General features: G+C 38.1%; 2 protein-coding genes across 3 annotated transcripts; both read right to left on the bottom strand.

The window, feature by feature from the left end:
* Nucleotides 1–52: 52 nt before the first annotated feature.
* Nucleotides 53–9,569, bottom strand: LOC121903526 (ras-related protein Rab-27B-like). The gene is made up of 5 exons (XM_042420646.1): nucleotides 9,274–9,569; nucleotides 8,586–8,671; nucleotides 7,307–7,410; nucleotides 6,980–7,103; nucleotides 53–4,651 (listed from the first exon to the last, which is right to left on the bottom strand). The coding sequence occupies exons 1-5, from the start codon at nucleotides 9,424–9,426 to the stop codon at nucleotides 4,462–4,464; spliced, it is 657 nt and encodes a 218-aa protein (XP_042276580.1). The 5' UTR covers nucleotides 9,427–9,569; the 3' UTR covers nucleotides 53–4,461.
* Nucleotides 9,570–9,768: 199 nt separating this feature from the next.
* On the bottom strand, nucleotides 9,769–16,729 carry poli (polymerase (DNA directed) iota). 2 transcript variants are annotated; one of them, XM_042420643.1, is made up of 10 exons: nucleotides 16,379–16,729; nucleotides 16,097–16,216; nucleotides 15,816–15,980; nucleotides 14,648–14,794; nucleotides 14,195–14,425; nucleotides 13,930–14,108; nucleotides 13,731–13,822; nucleotides 13,493–13,626; nucleotides 12,470–12,690; nucleotides 9,769–12,296 (listed from the first exon to the last, which is right to left on the bottom strand). In XM_042420643.1, exons 1-10 carry the CDS (start codon nucleotides 16,494–16,496, stop codon nucleotides 11,460–11,462), a joined length of 2,244 nt encoding a protein of 747 aa, XP_042276577.1. In that variant the 5' UTR covers nucleotides 16,497–16,729; the 3' UTR covers nucleotides 9,769–11,459. The 2 variants fall into 2 exon arrangements, with proteins under 2 accessions (XP_042276577.1, XP_042276576.1); XM_042420642.1 differs by having other exon boundaries at nucleotides 14,195–14,431; nucleotides 16,379–16,667.
* Nucleotides 16,730–16,785: the final 56 nt, after the last annotated feature.

The following is a 16,785-nucleotide window of genomic DNA, read 5'->3' as shown; positions in this document are numbered from 1 at the left end:
TATATATACACACATATATATATATGTATATATATGTATGAGATAGATGTATACTTGTGTCTTTTATTCTGTGTAGACAGTGTAGCTGTCCACTTCAAATTTTGTTTAGATTCTTTAAAATTTTGGAATAATAAACAACATTCCAACAATAAGCCATAAATTCATGGGCAGAGGAAAGTATGTTCTCATTATAATACAGAATTTTAGAAAGTTGTATCGGCCTACATTAGGTTCTGAGACAATAAGACATTTAAAATACCTTCCAATGAGACTACAAGTCTGTAGCCACGCAAGCAAGGCTGTAATACTCATTATTGGATTGGGTTGTACTTGTCGTAGTTTGTGGCTCTGAGATATTATCATTAATACATTAGAGTCACAGAGCTAAGCATTGAGTTTTCCGAAAATACTGTAAATGTCCATCCATCGTTGAAAAACACAGAAGGTTGTTTAACAGAACTTACTTCTTGTAACTATCTGATGAAAAAAATATTACGTCCACTGCACTTAAAAAATATTTTCAACCCATTTTCCAAGTTTCAATTTCATTTTCTATCTAGCAAGTTATCAATGGCACATCTTGCTCTTTTTGTACAACAAAAGAGAAACTAATGCATTATTTGTTTGAAAATTTAAAATAACAGATTTGTCTATATTGATGTTACTGTCTAACAGATAATGTAATTGTTAAATTTTGGTTCACGCTGTATAAATTAAGCAAATACATGCTACCATCTTTGTTTGAATTGTGAAACACAGTCACAAATGGGGAAAATACAGGTTAAAATATATTTTTTATCATTCAGCGGACAGAATGTTTTTTTATCTAGATGGTCCTTTTGCGTATTTTGTGAGTTTTGCAGGTTCTCCTACACACTTGGAAGTAGAGGGAGAGAAGGGGTATTCATTTCATTGCAATCTGCAATCTAATTGCTAGATGCCACAAAATCTTACACACTTTAAGTGTTGTTAAAAGACCTTCTGGGTTTGTAAAAGATCACTGGGTATTTATTTTTTGGACAATTGGATGCTAGGGTTGCACCAGCTATTTGTAAATTTATTACTAAGTTTGCGTAAAGTCCTTCCAAATTAACTACAAGCTAGTTTCAAGCTAGTGATATACTCTTTAAATTGGTTTGCACTATTAAAAACTCAGAAATGTCTTAGATAGGAAAGACTTTATTAACGTAAGCTGTAACATAACTTAATGTAATAGTTTTAGGTAAATTAGAAACTGCCAATCCTTCGTAAATGTATGTGCATACAAGGAGAAATATGTGTTTCGGCGTAGTATTCATGCGGTTTAGCGAGAGTGGAAAACATCCAGTTATGCTAACCGGGAGCCATTCTGTGCTAACCTAACCGACATTATTCGGTCATTTAGTCTTTTACTGACATTGCGTATTGTATATAAATTGTGTTATCTTTGTCATGTCATTTAAAATCTCCCATGTTTACATCATTATTACACAGCTCAGATGTGTCAACCAAATGATATCATCTCTTTTACTCCAAACAGGTCATATATTAGCAAGCTAGCTAACGTTGATTTCGTCAGTTACAGTTTTTAGTAGGTGTAAATATTTAGTAACAACTAATATTTACATAAGAACTAGTTTGTTTGGTGAAAACTGTTTTAATTAAGTGATGTGTAAATTTCCACTCAGTAAACATAAGCTAAGTTTGAATTCACGAACAGCTGCAACCAACTGTTTTGAAAGAAAAATGGAGATAATTTTGCTATTCTTACCACCAGTTAATGCAAAAAGCTGTGATGTTTAACAGCTAAATTAAAGACCACCCAAATAACAGCATTAGCGTGGCTAAAACATCAGGAAATTCAATACATTTTCTTCAATAATTTAATATACAACAACTGATCTTGAAGTGTACCAATATTTAAATTCTAAAAACATTAAATAAGAGAATACACTATTTATTATAGAGCTTTTGTTGACTGGGGGAAAAGTTATTTATTCATCATGTAATCATATCAATTCCAATATGTGACATAAAGCAGAGAAACGAATGAATGTTATATGACTTATTGCATCTTGTATAAAGAGCATGATCCATTTAAATGACATTGCATGAGAGAGGCACTTACAAATCTTTTAGGCTAGTTTTATACAACCTTTTTGAAGATTGTTTTGAGGGTAAAATTTAGTTCTTTGCTATTGTTTGTATTCCTGACGGTGTATTTCTGAAGAATATCACCAGTGACTTTGTATGAGAGATGTCTGAAGGCTAAAAAACAAAAAAAATTTACTCTACTGCTATATTCCACACGGGACCAAACCTCTACAGATTGTTTTGTCTTAGATGACTTAAAAATGAACAAGCTTTATTTTTTTATATCTGTAGATAATCTTGGGTTCTCTCAAAATCAGACCACCCTATAATGCCAGACTGAAGCATACTGGTGGTCAGGGTTGGTGACTGAGGATGATTTGGGCCCAAACACTGAAAGCTAGCCACATGACCGTCTCATGACTCTGCAACATGTGCTACTTGTTGCAATTCTGGCTGCGGATGAGGTTTAATACACAGAGCAATGCAGTCATTCAAATCGACCAGATGTAATGTGTGTGTGCTTTTGTGCTCATTCAGATTTAGTGTGGTAGGCATTTGCTTGCCATCTTTTTTCCCACACAAAGCGTTTTTTTGTCTGTCTCCTTAGGCGAGATGAGCATTTCAGCTAATATATGTCTCGAATCACAGCACAGTCACCAAAACCACGATTAAAACACAAATCTAATTTTTAAAAAGTTGCTGAATTTTAGACCATATAATTGATGTCATGGATGTGTACGTTGAAGAATAATTTCTGTAGTCACTACAGTAGGAATGTTTTGTAGGTACACCAAAGATCACATAGCTGGATGTGGATTGATTTGGGATTTTGGAAGATGTATGACAATTACCAACAGGTATTATTGCAGATGTAATGGAATATACCTTTTTGTGAATTTGATGTTGAATATCACTTGTTGTGGCACAAATATTATTTAAAATGTTTGCTTTTTTTTCGGTTTCAGCCAAGGTAATGTGGTGGATTTTATTTGTGACTCCATGAATGTCCTCCTACAGATTTATTTGATGTTTGACGAAACCACTGACATGAATGCTGGACATGTTTCCTTCTCCAAACATGTTTCTCCTGATTTTCAAAATCATTGTGTAGAATGTGTGTGTAAAAGATAACGATGCTAACTAATTCTGTGAGGATTGTTACTCAAGTCAAAATAACAGTGTAGCTTTTTGTGCATTACATTTAAACAACAATACAGTGACATTCAACTTTAAACATAAAATGTCTTTATTCAAAATGCAGCAGGATTCGTTCCAACAACCCTTTAACATTCTTGTACTTTGTTTAATCTGCATGGCAACTTTGTTCCATAAGGCATAAAAAAAAAAGCTTGGCTGCTTATGTACATGTCGTATAAAAGTCATAAATCATGTAAGGGACTTTGCTATCTTGGTTGTTCTAACAAAAACAATCATCCATATAAGAAATGTAACCATGTCTTAAATGTTTTTTGATTATACTTCATGATAAATATACGTTATGTGCCTGCATATTCCTTCCATCAATGCCTCATTGTGTCAAATAAAAATGGTATTTTTCTCTGACGTGACCCATTTGAAAAGGATAATTTGTCTTTTTTTTTTTTTGTTGAATCACAACCATGTGGTGTCTTTAAAACATTCCAGTTTTTACAACAATATCTATCTGTCTATTCAGTTACTATATACACTTTTTTAAGTCTCCTCTTCTTCCTTTGTCTCATCTAACAATACACACAGGCAGGTGAATAAATAACATTACAGACAGATATAATATCAAGAGAAAGGGTATCTGCAGGTCTTGAAAAGTCTTAAAAGGCATTGAAGGCCTAAGAGGGGATTAAAATTCGTAAATATTGTTCTTGCCTGCTGTAGACAAGTTATTAGTTATAACTTTTTTGTATACATCTATAAACTACAAGTGACCTCCTGATCGTGCTGCAGGAAGCTGTTTAAATCCTTTTTCTGTGGAGTTTCATTCAGCATCATCAGATCTGTGATTGATTGATATTACTAGTAAATATTGTTATATACAGTTGGGAAGTACTGACAAAAAATGTGATATAAATGTCAATAAATTCATGTACTTAATAAAAAATCGTAGGCCTTTTTGTCCCAACTGGTGTTCTGTCATTTTTTTGACCAGTATGACAGAAAACAGCTATTAAATTGTATAAAAGGTGTGAAAACATTTTGAATTTAATATGATTAACACTGCCGAAACCCTGAATTCATGCTGAATAAACAATACTGTTGTTCACTGAAATGGACCAGAGTTACAGAGCTCTCAGGTATGGATCATATTTTAGTAGATTTTACCACCTCAAATGATCTTCTTCCTCATCTAGCAGGAAGTAGCGTCTCAAACTGCAGCCACTGCTGACAGCGACATCAGCAGGCACACCTCCTCCTGACGGGGGCCTCCTCCACCTCATGGCTGGCTACAGGGCTGCCGTTGGGTTCGGAGCTTTGGCCCCTGTAGGTGCTCTGCTCCATCCTCTTCATCACAAGGTCCAGCAGGGTGGTCACCGCCTTGTCCACGTCAACACCCGACACTGCACTCGTCTCAAAGTATGGGATGCTGAGGAGAAGGGAGAGAGAGGAAACAACTGGGTGAGACATAAACTGACACTTAGATCTACTTATCAAAGTTTGTATATATTTATAAATTGTGAGCAGTTCAACCAAAAAAGGATTGTATATGTTTTAGAGGTAAATCTATTCAGTGTTTCAGAGGAAAAAGCAAAACTCTTAAAAGGTAAGCACATGTTTGTGTAGCAAGTGTTTTCTTCTTTTATAATACCTCTATTAATCTCACGACCTGTCAGGTTTATCCTGTGACCCCTTGTGGGGGCTCCACAGATTGGGAACCACTGTGTGAAACTAACTGAAAGGCCTCCTTCAGAAAAGAATCAGTGGAGCAGAGTTGAAAGCAGCTCATTAGCACCATCCTGTGGTGAACTAGTCAAAGAAAGTGGTGCCATGTAAGTGGTAAACAAAATATTGTCAACACTTGATTAAAAGAGACACTTCATCTAAATTACAAACACTCCTAAAAAGGTCTAAGCCAAGTTCATTTCAAAGTCATAGTAACAGGAACTATTAGGCAAAAGATGAGCCCTATCACCAAAAATCAAAGCCCAAAACTGAAAAACTGTGATGACACTCACATTGAGTTTTAATACAAGGACTAACATCAGCTAAATTTAAGTCATTCATTTCTGACAGTTAAATTTCATAATCTCAACAGCATTTGCGAACACTAATAATGTAAATAATAAAATGGGACTGTTTGAAATTCCGGACAGTTGAGAAAAAACAAACAAATACAGATGAAAAACAAGAACATTAATCTTCATCTGACAGAAAAACTTTTCAATATTGTGTGTATATTTAAAAAATGATAGACTGAGCCTTTAAATCTTCCTTTAGGGAGGAATTATTTAGTCTTTCCCCCTGTATGTGTGAGGCAAAACAGTTATTTGTAAAAAAAAACAAAAAACAAAAAAACCCATCTTGGCTCCCTGTCTACAAATGTCGAAACTGCAGCAGGAAAACCAGCTGTAATATTTGACAGTGAGCTCTCCTTTGAAAAACAAGTTACATTAGTTGTTCAGTCATATTTTTATCAACTGCATCTCAAAAAGTCAGGTCTTTTCTTTCTCGGTCTGATCTTGAGGACGTCAAACATGCTTTTTTCTCATCTCAGGATTCAGGATTAAGCCAAAGAACCGTCTCACGCCTTCAGCTGGTACAAAACACACCTGCTCAGCTTTAAACGAATACTAGAAAACAAGATCTTATTATTCTTGTTTTAGCTTCTTTTCACTGTTAACAAGAACGTTTTAAAATTGATTTTAATTACCTTTAAAGCACTTAATGGTTTAACTCCCAGTTATATTGCTGAATTATTGCTCTCTTACCAGTCAGAGCCATAGACTGTATATAAAGATTATATACAGAATTATATAGTATACAGTCTACGGTCAGAGCACAGCCTCAGATCCTCAGACAGGGCCCTTCCGGCTCTTCCTGGTTCAGAATTAAAGGTGAACCTCTCTGGAACTCCCTGCCTGAAGATCTGAGATCTTTTATATCGACTCTTAAAATGAATCTTTTCATTAATGCTATCACACTGTTTTATTTTCAACATGTCCTATCAGTGTTTTCATTATTGTTGTTTTAATGTTTAATGTTGTTGGTAGGGCTGGACGATATGGACAGAATAAGATATCGCAATATTTTTGACCAAATACCTCGATATCGATATTGTGATAATATTGTAGGGATGACTATTGGTGCCTTCACAAAATATTTACACAATGAGATTTTTGATAAATAATCATAAGTAATATGGATATAATGACTGGATGGGTAAAGACAAATAATAGAACAGCTAGAACAGGCTGGAAAGTTCAGAAAATTACATCACTTTACTGTAATGCCAGACAATATCTAGTGTTGTATCGTGATATTGATATTATATCGGTATATTGTTTAACACTAGTTGTTGGGTATTTTATTCCATTTTCTATTTTGTATTTTTTTGCCTCACTGCAGTCCTGAAATGTTTCAATCATGGTTCAACCAGCTGAAGCACTTTGTATCTATATTTTGAAAAGTGCTGTATAAATAAAGTTATTAAGTGGCTAAATTGAGAGATCAGTGCAAAATCTACCTCCACTTGGGTTTGATTCATGTTTTCAGGAGACAGAATCTGATGAAACTTTTTATTGTGCTGTTATGAGTCAGCACCAAAGCCGACGTAGAAGTCTCGGTTAGAGCGAAAAGTCAGAGGCTGAGAGTGGCCACATCAGGTGCAACTCGACTGATATTCATCTGCGCTTCATACAGACTCACACTGTGTCTGTAGAAGTCACACACAATAGTACAGTATGTAATGCCTCACCCGTATCTGTCTGCCAGATCTCTGGCCTGCCTGGCATGAACATCCCTCACGTCTCTGAGGTCGGCCTTGGTGCCCACCAACACGATGTCTGGACTATCGCAGTACGCGTTGGCCTGGAGCTGACCTGAACAGATACAGAGGAAGTCATTTACTCTCATTTAATAGACAGATATTTATGAACACATTTGAAACTGTGTTTAGAGATTTGCTTGGTCAAGTTTCTCACTGACTGGAAAGATCTCAGTCTTTGTGGCGTCTAGAGAGAGAAGACATCGATCTAAAAGACTATTGATCTAAAACAGAGCAGGCTGCTGAGATGACACATACTCATCCAGTTCCTGACGTTGAGGAAACTTTGCTGATTGGTCAAGTCGAACATCAGCAGAAAGCCCATGGCGTCTCGGAAGAAAGCTGTAGTAAGGCTGCGGAACCTGAAAACAAATAGACGGCTTTTATATATTATGCAGTTTAAAGCTCTTAAGAGTAGATTTCTTCAATTATTCAGATGGTTTAAGTTTTTCTTTGTAGAAAAATGTGTCAGTACTGGTGAATGTGTTGCTTTCAGCCCATTTTTTTTGTGGGTGTTATGCATAGACTGTACATAAAGATGGCTGCAGCGAGGTGTGGCGTCACCCACTGGTTTTCATTGGAGCTGGTTTGAAGCAGAGTTGCAGTTTATGTTCAGCTGTAAATCAACGGCCACATGGCAGATATAACAGCCTGCTATAAGTCTTCAAATCTTATTTATGGAGCAATAATTTCCAAAATGACCACCAGCACATTTATTAGAGGGTCTGAATTTAGCGATTGAGACCATAATAAAAAAAAATACTGACTTTGTATTTCTAGCAACAATTTTACACTTTTTGAGTGGGAGTCATTTGGAAGCAGCATCTAGCGGCCGCTCGGTGGTTTGTCATAACAATATCTTTTTTGATACCAAGGTCAGAAATGTTCAACTCCTACACACAGGGGCTTTAAAGGACGGGTTCACAATTATTCGAGTGTTTCTTAAAACCATTCTTAACCATTTCTTAAAATCATTCCTCTTGTTCATACTGACCATTAGAAGAACCCCAACCCTTCGTACTGCACTTTCAATATAAGTGATGGGGAACAAAGCCACAAGCCTCTTTCTGTCCGAAAATGTATTTAAAAGTTTATCGGAAGCTAATATGAAGCTTCAGCCATCCAAATGAGTCAAATCAATAAGATATTTTTCAACGTTACAGTCTTTTTAGTGCCAAAGTTCTTCTTTTTGTTACTATACTTCCACCGCAGCTAAACAGGGAAACACAAAGATGGACTTTGATGCTAAAAAGACTGTAAATGTGGCAGATATCCACTTGTTATGACTAACTCAGACTGCTGAAGCCTCATATAAGCTTCAGATAAACTTTTAAATGCATTAGATTGAAAGCACATTTGAAGGGGATCTTTTAACAGCCAGTATGAACAGGAGGAATGATTACAGTGAGGAAAACCTCTTTCAGAGTTCATATGGGCACCTGATTGTTGTTTTAAGACAAAATTGAAAAACTGTGAACTTGTCCTATAATGTCTAAAATGTAAAACATAATGCGAACGTAGTGAAGGTTATAACTACCTCTCTTGTCCTGCTGTGTCCCAAAGCTGAAGGTGCACTTTGAAGTTCCTCTCAGTGGTCCCATCAGCACCTGTCCCCATGTACATCTGAGCAAAACCATAAAGCATGAGAGTCCACCAAAAAAACAACAACAACAGACACTGTCCCACTTCTGAACTGACCAATCAAGAAGTCAAGAACTTTATGCAAGCACAACAAAATTGCAATTGTGTTACCCTCAAATGGTGCATTTGTATTTAAGACTTTACACATTTTTACAAAGAACTACTAACGATAAAATACAACAAAAATACAACTAATGAAGTGCAACAGCATCAGTAATAATAGTAAATGTGTGTTGTACAGATATGAAGTGATGGTGTATTACACATGATCATTGCTTTAAGTGACATGTAAGTTAAATAAATATTACAGGTGCCCGATGATGGCAGCATATCAGTCTGAAATATTGTGCAGTAGATAAATATATCAGTCTTAGTCTCAGACTGAGGAGATGTCTGAGTTTAATAGAGCCAAAGCTTTTGGTTGGGAAGAAGCTGTTTTTCAGTCTATTTGGATTAATCTGTAGCGTCTGCCTGATGGGAGACCACACATCAGTTCTGACATAAAAGCACTTGAGTCCAGTATGTGTCCAGTAAAACATAACATCCACGAAATCCATGATTGACCCTGTGTTTGCATCACTCACCACTCTCTTTTCCCTGAAGTCAATGCCAACTGTGGTTGTGAACTTGCGGTTGAACTTGTTGTCCGTGTACCTGTAGAGGAAGGTGGTCTTTCCCACCCCGGAGTCCCCCAACGCTAGCAGTTTGATCAGATAATCATAATCCCAGTCAGCCATGATGCAGCTGAGTGCTCAACCTGCCACAGTTGAAATCACAGATGTGTGTCATGTACCAAACTAGAGAATTTAGAGAAGGTTCTTTAGAAACTAGAAAAGAAAGGTGAAATAGTTCCAACAGTTTTCAGTCTGAGGGTGCAGGACAATCACCCAGGCTTAGCAGGACGTCATAACTCCCCACTCATTAGACGCTGATCAGAGAGGGACTAGCACATGACTTGAGCTGGCTTCCACATGAGCAGTCAAATGCTTCTCCAGAATTTTCTCTGACTTGCTAAGCAAAAAAAAAAAAAAAAACACGGCCTGTTTGGCAGACAGAACTCCTTTTATTGACTCAAAGGGCTACGGGCAGACAGCTCAACATTGCATGACACCACTCAGGTCACCGCACTGTTTCGGTTGCACTTGCAGCCCAGGCCAAGCAGGCCAGTAAAAGCAGCATGGCAAATCAGATTTGCTTATGTAAGAGGTGTTTGAGAGGCCCCATGGGCACAAACAATCCTGAAGGATATCTCTTTTAGTTTACTTTAACATAAAAATCTGCTTTCTGGTAAATGTATGGGTATTTAGGATATAATGACCATAATTAAACTACCATGAAAACTGGAGTCATTTCTTAGGTGCATAATTAATAGTATTGGATTCTATCCAACAGTCTCTGTTCATCTGACAAAACATATTTCCATGATGAAAACACTATAAATCTGTATTTTGATGATTTCCTAAATATCTGCCCACAATTTAAACATCATGACAAAGCAGCACAGTCAAAAATTCCTCAGCAAACATGACCACAAACATTCACTGCTCCCCTTAAATGATGAAAAATAATAGAGCATCTTACCAATCTATCCTGAAGAAGTGCCAATGTCCATTCAGAGGGCCCTCGACTCGCCCCGATTAAATAAAACCATCACTATCATGATGCGATGGCACATAGTATATCTCCTGAACCTTTCCCCTTCTTACATGTGATCCGGGGAGGAGTTTCAGACCAGCAAAACCCAAGCAGGGCTGTGCTTACAGACCTTGTGTTTTCTGGTATTTCTCATGAGGAAAAAGGCTCTTTGAAAACTGGATTGTGTCCCTGTCGACGAATAATGTGTGCCTCTGTGGATTTCAGTGGAAGTCGTGCAACCAAAGAAAGGGCCCCTCTTCTACAGGCTCAGGGAAGTAATCCTACTTCTCCAAACAATGTGAAAACAATATGAAAACAATGAATTGAGAGCTTAAGACTTAATTTAAGTCCAAGATTTAGGACAATATCAACAATATCTTATGAATTTTATGTTAAGGATTGACCTAATGTGGTCATTTCAGATGAACAGAGGTTACACAAAGAGCAAAACTAAGTTTTTAGATGTTTTCAAATCAATATAAAGTTTCATCAACAGTATATATATATATTTTATTTCCAAAAAGGCAACTAACCTGGACAAAAAAAAACAGACAAACAATTTACAAAAACACTTTACCAGCTTGGTCAAGCTCATAATGTTTGGTTTTTGTTGGGACAGTCAGTCATTAACTGACTTAATCAACTGATAATTCAATTAATTGTGTCAGCTAATGCTGGTGAGGATCTAACTTTCACCACTTTTCCTTTTTAATGCAATTTTCTTATTTTGTTTTCTTATGTCTGCATGATTTTTGAGACTTTTTACTATTATACATTACTTTGCAGTGAGCAAAGCACCAAAAATCAGCTCATTTTGTACAAATGTAACCTTGCCTCTATTAAAATTGACTCATACTTCTAACTGGTATTCAACTTAACACAATTAATTTGGGTAGCTGTTTTTTTTAATTATTATTTTACTTTACATTAGTGTCCCCAAAAACCAAACAGCTTCACCAAATTGTTATTTTCTGAAGGGATAATACAGAGTATGAAGTGTTTAGGTTATTTTCTTCGTTCCCTGTATTGGTGAAACATCTCAAACATTACAAATAAAATTCTCTTCAAGAGAAATAACATTAAAATACAGTTTTATCAACATAAATGATCTTTCCCAAAAGTAACTTGTCCCTCTCTAACTGGGTTTGAAATAATTCAACAAATTGTTTGCCTGACTGCTTTTTCCTGCAGACTTTTTGTCTTTGGTCATCGAGCTTCTCCCTGGTTTCCTCGATGCGGGGGTCTTCAGGACTGGCTTCTGTTGCTTCCATTCAGACATCAACTCCCTCTGAACATCCAGTGGAAGCTCAGAAAACACCTTAGGGTCCACATTTACTGGAAACTCACAGTCAGAAGACCGGGGGAATGATGATCTCCCTTCTTCCGTCATGTTTTCTCCTGAAACTGAACTTGTGCCTGGAGGCTGCTGGTGATTCACGGTGGTTGCTCTGTCTGATGGATCCGGTTTGTTTACAGCTTCTTTTCTGTCTGTGAGATTTTGTGAGTCTGGAAACGACTGTGGGACAGGCTTGGAGGGTGGGGGGCACAGCAGAGAGGTGCTCTCTGATATGTGGGGGATATCAACGACTGCAGCAGGGGTGGACTGGTTGGTAGTAGTCATGAGAGAGCTGGGAAGGGAGTTAGCGTAGGCGGGAGATAACACCTCCTTCTGGATTTCCTCAGGGAGAAGCCTGAACACTTCCAGATCAACATTTGGAGGCAGTCGATATGTCACAGTGTTATTTGTCTCATCGGGGTCTGACCCCACTGTGCTGCAGGATGCTTTCTGAAGCTGAGACGCTTCTAACGGGACAACAGTGCTCTGTTTTCTTTTGAACCCACGTAATGCTGCCTCAGAGCTAGAGGGGCTTTTTGTGGAGACTGTCTTTTGTGAGGTATGTTGAGTAATCATGCTGCGGGCGCTGAACCGATGATCCACGTGGTGACTATCCCCGCTCTGAGAGGAATTGTCCTGTTGGGGGAATAAAGGAGGAGGAGCACACATGATTTCCAGGGTTTCAGAGTAGTAACACACTATTTCTAGGAAGGAAAATTCACCAGGCATCATGTAACAGCACAGTGTGAAAGAATAAGAGAGTTCAAATAATGTTGGAACAGATTATACACATAACTTGACTGTACTACCTGGCTTTGTGATGAGAGGATTTGTGTTTTTGCAGGAGATGTGCTGTGAGTAAAGAAAGACGTTATTGAGCCCTTTCCGCTAGCAGCAGGTCCTCTGGCCTGCAGGTTACTGAAGCACACATTGATGAGGGTGAGATGGAAGGCTGAGCTGGTGTCCACCAGCTTGTGGAAAAGCTTCATGGCCAAGGGGACCAGCTGGACCAGAGCTTCATCACCGCTGCCTAACAGAGACATTACAGAAAATGAATTGTGCTTTAAAAACAATTTTGAACAGCAGGTTGTGCAGATTCTTATGATGATGGTAATATACAAACTGCCTTTATAGAGACTAAAAAGCAACCACACAGGGTATCCACACGCATATTGGAATCAAATTCAAGGACTTGATTGGCAAAATGTACAACACTCAGATTTGAAATATTTTAAGGGGTCATAACGTGGTTTTCTGTTGTTTATATACTGTTGTAATGTTGGATGTATATGTTTAAGTCCAAAGCCAGTGCTTCATCCTGCTCTGAACGCTCCGTTTACAAAATTAACTATTTTCCCATTGAACTGACGTCAGATTGTTCCCGCTGTCCATGATGTCCGCTCTCATATTTCAGATTGGATTCCAACCGACTTGTAACATGCACGGATGTATTTGAGAAGCTTATATTTTGAGTAAAGAACTGGAAAAAGAGGCAAAATCAGACTACTACTGTTTGTTTTCATAGCCACTGGGGCTAGCGGCAGTCTGCCGATCTGCTTTTGTATAAAAAAGACTCAATCTTCATCAGAGTTCTTCCTGAGGAACTAAAAGGTTGCTTTTCGAATAAAGAGAATGAATTAAGGAGCTATATTTTAATTGATAAAGTAAAGTAATTTCAAGGTCATCCATTAACTTTAAAGTGTGCTTAAAATTATATTTTATTTTTCTCAAATAAATATACTTTTTTCAGAGTAGCAACCTTCATAAAGTGTCTACATGTGCAATATCTTCATGTGGGATTTTACAACATCCCTCCTGGCGCGAAGGCTTACCAGAGGTGATCTTCTGTCCGATGTGGTTGGGGATCGGACACTGCCGGCTCTCCCGACTGAACCACTTGTTGGTCGCTGAGTATTTACGTACGGTAAGCCGGAAGGTTTGAGGCTGCCTGCCATCTTTGTGCATCCTTGTTTTCAAACAGATGATTAAGATTAGATTTACGTCTTAAAGAACACACTGACAAGATTCAGCGATTTGAGGAGTTACACTGGCTGTGAAACTGGCTCTGACCTCTCAACCAGACTATTCAGGAGCTGTTGAATCTTTTCCAACACGTCTTTAGTTGATGACATTTTCTTGAAGGAGTCTTCATCACTGAGAGACTGAAACATGAGGAGGATACTAATAAACATTTACATACCAAGAGAGACAATAATTCAAAACTCAGATGACGATAACATGATACAGTTTCGGGAATATTCTACCCTACCTGAGGGGCCCCAGTAGGGGTCACAGGCGAGTCATCAACACCGAGGACCAGATTCTTCAAGCGCTGAGCACTGGGGCCTCCAAACTCTCTCACCAAGTCAGTCAACGGGAAGAGCTGCAGGTCTTTAAGGCTGACCAGTCCCAGGGCTTGAAGTCTCTTAGTGGTTTGGTGTCCCACCCCTGAAGAGACATGATGAACCGCTAATTTATTGACTTGCTATGAGTGACAAATGTATAAAACGAGTAAATTTAGAGGATCTATATACCTGGTAATTTGCGGAGGCCGCTCAGGCAGCCCATGATGTCACTGACGTTCTCCGGCAGCAGAGTGGTTTGCTGGTTGGGTTTAAAGGCGCCCGACACCAGTTTGGCCAGTAGCTTGTTGGTGGCAACGCCAGCGCAGCCAGTCAGGCCCAGTTTGCTGTGGAGGGCTTCTCTCAGCTCTGCTGCAATGTGTGAACCTAACGCCAACCTCGGGTGGTCAGCGGCTTTAGCGTCTGCACCCGAGCGGGCAAAGAACATCAGGACTTCATGTTATTTACCAACTTTCTACAAGAGAATGCAAAAGTTAACATTTCATAAATGTAGGAAACTGAGAGTTCAATGCAAATGTTTTACATTTTTGAGTTTCTTGGTTTGTTTCATAACTCATTTCCTGGTTTCCATGAGCCAGATGTACATGTAGAGCTATACAGGCACAAAGAACAAATGCGTCTTACCGGAATGGTTGTAGACATGTCCTTTAAATGAATAGTTGTTAGACTCCACTGTCTGTGTCAGTCTCGTCTCTACCATTTCTGTGACATCCATGTAGTTTTCATCAAATCCAAGCCTCTCGACCAATGGACAGTAGGACAGCAGCAGCTCTGGATGGAAAAGCAAAAAAAAAGGTAAAGCAAGGTGAGCGATTGCTACTGTCACAGAAGTTGGAAAAATAATGACATGATGTTAAAGGAAACACTTGACAGGAGAAGAGAATCTACAGCAACACACAATGTCACTGCATTGCATTCTGGTTAAGATTAAGGTTACTCTTAAGTGGTAAAATATATATCTTCTCTTCATCCTCTCCCTGTATGACTGCTGACAGCTGGTGCAAAATGTTAAGTTTAGAAAGACTTTACTTTTGAAAGTCAGATTGTCGGGACAGGTTCACAGTTTTTCAAGTCTGCCCTAAAACAATAGTCAGGTCTCCAAATCAACATTGACATGTGTTTTTCTTGCTGTAATCATTCCTCCTGTTCATACTGAAGTTTATTTGGAGCTTATATGAGGCTTCAGCTGTCTCAGTTTGTCAAATAAAGTGAATATGTTCCACAGTTAAAGTCTTTTTTGTGTCTTGATGAACAGCATTTTCCTGTTCAGCTAAAGTATAAAGACCAAATCGAGTCAAATCAAGTCAATAACTTTTTAAATTACAGTCTTACAGTGCCAAATTCCCACTGTGGCTGAACAGGAAAACACTGTTGTTCGAGGCGCAAATAGAGATTTTTTTTTACTTAAAAGACAAACGTGGAAGATATCACCTTTATTTAACTAACTCAGACGGCAAAACCTGTTTCAATATTCACTTGGGCACCTGGCTATTGTTTTAAAACAGACTTGAAAAACTGTGAACCTATCCTTTAATATTATGTAAGGATAGCTTAATTATTCTCCACTATTAAAGTAAATGGTAGCTTTGGTTAAAATTCCTTCATGTCATGTGTCACTTTATGAAAAAAATAAACCACCGAACAACATCAGAGAGATAAGATTTATCACCAACATCTGTTAACTGACATTGTCTTAGTGTTTTTACTCTACGGCTTTAACCATAATTACTTAACAGAGTAAAAAAACAGCTTTATTTGTGCAGCGCCCAGGTAAAACATTACTCCAGCCTACCTGTCACTTTATAGGACATTTCTCTGTAGTGTGTCAGATCTTCTCCTTTAACCAGCACCAGCTGAGGACATTTCTCCTTTGCATCAGTAATAGACATCAGCTTGGTTACTCCCTGCTGTCTTGCCACATAGTTGCAGGTGACTATGATGTACTTCTGCTGAATACCTGATGATATGAGAAACATTACAGGGCCTCAATCTGGGATTTAACAGAATATATTTGAGAGAAACTTGAGTTTTATTATTTCATTACAGAGTACAATTTGTATTAAATCAATTTACCTAAAGGGACATCTCTCAGTGCTGGGTTTCTGATCATTTCCACCTGGGCATAGAAGCAGTCCAGGTCAAAATGCAGAATGACTCTGTGTGCAGGTGTTGGTGTCTTACTGAGGTTTGACCCTGAAACAGAAAGCAGTATATAAATAAAACAGTTAGAAGCTGACAAGTACAGATACCAGTAAGGCATATCAGTGTTTTTCTACACATGTCAAAACGCCAGAAACTGTCAGGTTTCAGTTTCTGCCTTCAGTTATTTTTCCCGCAATACTGTGTCTACTTTACCAGAAGCAGCAGCAGCAGCAGCAGCGGGGCTGAGAGGTGCTGAGTCCGTGAAACTGTTCTTCCACTCGGTGTCATCCTCTTCCATCTCATCCTCGCTGTTATCCATTTCAAACAACATGACTTGTGTGTTTTACAGATATAAAATATGTCAGATAGCACTCATGTTGTTGTGGGAAAGTGTTACGCACGCCCCGGACAAAAACACTAGTTTGTTGTAGAGCTCCAGTTAGGTTTTGCGCGGCAGTGACATCTGTCGTAACGGAGGACTTACTGCGACATAATAAACCAAATAAACCAGATATCATTTCCAGTCAACAAAAGTGAACCAATTTATCATTAAACACCTTTATTCGTAGATTAAATGAGTTGTAACTGTTAATTCAGGAATTAACAGTTAATTTGACGAT

This window comes from Thunnus maccoyii, chromosome 9 (assembly GCF_910596095.1).
Source record: "Thunnus maccoyii chromosome 9, fThuMac1.1, whole genome shotgun sequence".
NCBI classification, from domain to species: domain Eukaryota; kingdom Metazoa; phylum Chordata; class Actinopteri; order Scombriformes; family Scombridae; genus Thunnus; species Thunnus maccoyii.
The sequence above is the reverse complement of the archived record's forward strand: the minus strand, read 5'-3'. Positions and strand labels throughout refer to the sequence as shown.